The sequence below is a fragment of the Berghia stephanieae genome, chromosome 13 (assembly GCF_034508935.2).
Source record: "Berghia stephanieae isolate SIO BIC M18660-M18661 chromosome 13, UCSD_Bste_1.3, whole genome shotgun sequence".
Classification (NCBI taxonomy): domain Eukaryota; kingdom Metazoa; phylum Mollusca; class Gastropoda; order Nudibranchia; family Aeolidiidae; genus Berghia; species Berghia stephanieae.
Window position 1 is genome coordinate 517,068 of NC_088372.1, and position 4,499 is coordinate 521,566.

The following is a 4,499-nucleotide window of genomic DNA, read 5'->3' on the forward strand; positions in this document are numbered from 1 at the left end:
GTATTACGTCATAATAATAATTGCAGAGGGGTCAACTAACGACCTTGAAGATTCACACAGGTGACTGGTTGCCAGGTAGTAATACTAATTAGCCACTAAACAGTCAATTATCCACGCTGTCAACACATATAATAATCTACGATGAAGTTAGTGTATAGTTATCCTGTAAGGGGCTATTTTATACATCAATTAATGGCACACACACACACACACACGCACACACACACACACACAAACGCACAAAACACTTAGTTGAAGTATTTAACCCTCCCCATACCAACTATAGGAAAATGGTCACATTCGTTACGATATAACCGACATTTTTATTATTCAGAGTTCTTTTGTACATCACACAATTTGAAGAATATTGTTGTTATATGTCGTTATAAAAACAAAACAAAATATATAAAGTGTTCTTATTCCCTTTGAGTTTTACAATTCTATATTATGTTGTTGTGTGATAATGATGTTTTGGGGAAAATACGGACAATGGTCAGTCAGGAGAGAGTTAATGACTGTATAGATAGAACGAAGTTGAAGTCACTCAGGTCTTTGTTATTGGTTTTTTTTTTGCCATCCGCATTTATGAATAATTCTCACTAAAATGTATTAACCAGACTATAAACGATCATGGTTACACTCATTTTTGTGTGTTGGTCCGTTATACTTCCGGATGGCCATGTTGTGAGCTTCTTAGCCAAGCGCACACTATGATGTATTGGTAGGCTAACAAGGCTGTCCTACTGATAATTCACAAAGATACAGATAGAGATATTTCATATAGATATTAAATAGACAGAAAGAGAGACAGACATACAAATAGAGAGATAGATAGATGGATAGATAGATAGATAGATGGATAAATAGATAGATAGATAGATAGGTAGATAGATAGATAGATAGATAGATAGATAGATAGATAAATAGACAGATGAACAGATAGATAGATGGATAGATAGATGGATAGATAGATAGATAGATAGATAGATAGATAGATAGAAAGATAGATAGATATATAGATAGATAGATAGATGGGTATATATATATATATATATATATATTATATATATGTATATATATATATATATATATATATATATATATATATATATATAGAGAGAGAGAGAGAGAGGGGGGGGGGGTAAAGAGTGTAGTTCATCAATAGAAATATATATATATATATATATATATATATATATATATATATATATATATATATATATATATATATATATATATATATATATAAACGAAAGTATGTGAGCCGGGGTTGGAACCCAGGAACTCCCCAGGTTATAGCATAATGTCAAACTACTCCGTCACTCAGACTTGCCACCTGTCCAACATGTACCCGTTGTGGTCAAAAGCCCGAAACAGCAGAGCATCTCATAGATAACACAGGTAGTCTGTGGAGCATCTAGTTGAACGTTGCGTTTTGACAAAAGCTTCCGGGCGGCTTCGCGACCGGATATGACGATTGCGGCGATGAGTTCGCGACTTGGATAGGTCATCAAACCAAAATAGTGTGACGTCATTAGATCGTGGCCTTCGTAAAGTTATGGCCTGATACTGACCAAAAAATGACGTCAAAATGCCAGAAAACAAATCGTGAGTTGTATTTAATAGTTCAACCAATGAAATAACTTGTTTCCATGAGCTCTACTAACGACAACTCACTAGGCGGTGCAAAAACCAAATAATGACGTCAAACTGCCAGTCCTTTTGGATTTCAGTGTCAGGCTATAACATCACGATGGCTACGGTGATTCTGACCAAATAATGACGTCAAACTGCCAGTCCTTTTGGATTTCAGTGTCAGGCTATAACATAACGATGGCTACGATGTCAGGCTATAACATAACGATGGCTACGATGTCAGGCTATAACATAACGATGGCTACGCACTGACCAAATAATGACGTCAAACTGCCAGTCCTTTTGGATTTCAGTGTCAGGCTATAACATCACGATGGCTACGGTGTCAGGCTATAACATAACGATGGCTACGATGTCAGGCTATAACATCACGATGGCTACGATGTCAGGCTATAACATCACGATGGCTACGATGTCAGGCTATAACATCACGATGGCTACGATGTCAGGCTATAACATCACGATGGCTACGATTAGATCCTGTTGGTGATGGCGAGAAACGAGCCAAACCAAGACAATCTTCTTCCCTTATCAGTGACAAATGAAATAGTCACAAACTGTGGGGCTGATTGATTTGACTGACAGGCACGTAGGTGCTTAAGATGGCTAAACTCTAGACTTGCAGTTATTAAGTAGTTCGAGTCCTATGGTGTGATGAGTGCAAAGTAAGGTCCCACGAAATGTCTCTTTACTCACATTATCTCGCCGTATTCAGGTGTGAAATAAGTACCTAGCCGGTAGCAGCTTTATCTCTAGATATATCATGAGTGTGTGTGTGTGTGTGTGTGTTTGTGTGTTTGTGTGTGTGGGTGTGTGTGTATAAGCACAGTTCACAGCATGGCATCATTATCCCATCAATGAAGACCATATACAGACTACCCATCTGCTTTCAATCCACTGTATCACTCACCCACAGTACACCCACACACATACACACCCACACACATACACACACACACACACTTCCCCCCTCTCATACACACACAAACACGTGCACACACACACAAACACACACATTCACACACACATTACCATATATAATGACAATTTGATGTATACACTATTTACCTAGTCACACAAAATTGATGATTTCATTGGAAATTTGCCAGAGAAACAAACAAAATTGGAATTCGGTATTGATCAGAGATGAGATTTTATCACAGACCGACACATCCACGATTTCAGTCATTCATGATCTTGTTAGAAACCTCGAGTTGGCGCATAATCCATTTGTGAGAACGAAAGATGACACAAGAAAGAAAGAAAGAAAGAAAGAAAGAATGAAAGAAAGAAGAAATTGAGATTTTATATAGCGCAATATCCACTAAACTTGCTCAAAGCGCTTTACAAACGGACCCTAACCAACAGCAACACGTAACATGTAGAACGAGACATGACGCCCGTTAAATATTACAATTATTTTGCGACAGAGATAATGCTGTTAACGGCCAGGTACTCATTTTACACCTGAGTACAGTGAGAGAATATGAGTAAAGAGCCTTTTCCAAGGACTCACCTTCAACTACGCGCCCAGCGAGGCTCGAACCCATGACCTTTCGATCCGAAAGAGATATAGTGTCATACCACTAGACCACATAGCCGTACAAAGATAATCGACCATCACGTGGTCAATGAGACAAAGCCATCGTCTACTGCTAATAGAAAACGGTAGGGGCTGCCTGAAGCCGATGATCGTGAAAATACGTACGAAAGACTGAAAATGGAAAGGCTTCGTACGGGAACAAAACAGACAATAGACGTTTCGGGTACAAACCTTTTCGTCAACACAACAATACACAAATTAACGTGGGAAAACAAGTAAAATAAAATAAAATGCAAAAAAGCATTTTATTTTATTTTATTTGTTTTTCACGTTAATTTGTGTATTGTTGTACTGACGAAGGGTTTGTACCCGAAACGTCCATTGTCTGTTTGGTTCCCATGTGAAGCCTCTCCATTTTCAGTCTTTCGTACGTCTACTAATAATACTATATAAGTCCCTGGACAAAGCTCAACATCACTTGGTCATTTATTTATTCATTCTTTAGTTACAATTACTCACGCGTGACCCCCCATCACGTGACTTACCTTAGATCTCCTGCCTCGGCATCGACATATCCAAGCAGTACATCCACGTCTCATCCCCCCTGACTAGTCCTCGTTATCCAATGAAATCCACCGTAACAAACGTGCTATCCAATGAAATCACGACTAACATAATCACGTCACTATCAACACTTTCAACGTCACTATGGCAACGCATGCGTGCGCGTCAATAAATATTATGAATTAAAATAGTATTATTGCCGTCGATATGAACTCACTATTTCTGTCTCCAGTGATAATAATAATAATAATAATAATAATAATAATAATAATAATAATAATAATAATAATAATAATAATAATAATAATAATAATAACAATAATGATGATGATGATGACGATGATGATGATGATGATGATGATGATGACGACGACGACAAAGAGTTTTTATCCGACGTACACGTTTTAACAGGTCTGATAAGCCAAAATGTCATGGCCTCATAGTAGTTATGAGAAGACTCTCGAACCAACTGTCTATTTCAACAATGATAAATCATGCCCAAAATAGGCTTCAACAGTCGTGACGTCACTTCCCTCGTAATGACGCATAGTAACTTAGTAACAGGTTCTAAACTATCGGAACAATGGCCGAAGCCCTTATGAAATACTTCTCCGATGAGCATATCCAGAAGAGAAAAATATTACAAATCCGATCATGTTTTGACTTTTATGCATTCTGATCAAATTGTGACACGTGAAACAATTCTAGCCAGCATGAAGAATAAAAAGATACCGAT

General features: G+C 37.6%; 1 protein-coding gene across 1 annotated transcript in view; it reads right to left on the reverse strand.

The window, feature by feature from the left end:
* The window catches only part of LOC144959152 (tensin-3-like), a 400,273-nt gene extending 396,460 nt beyond the window's left edge, over positions 1–3,813 (reverse strand). The window contains exon 1 of the mRNA XM_078891665.1: positions 3,745–3,813. Coding sequence (XP_078747791.1) covers positions 3,745–3,798 — 54 coding nt within the window. The 5' untranslated portion in view covers positions 3,799–3,813. The remainder of the gene's footprint in view (positions 1–3,744) is intronic.
* Between the last annotated feature and the right edge of the window lie 686 nt (positions 3,814–4,499).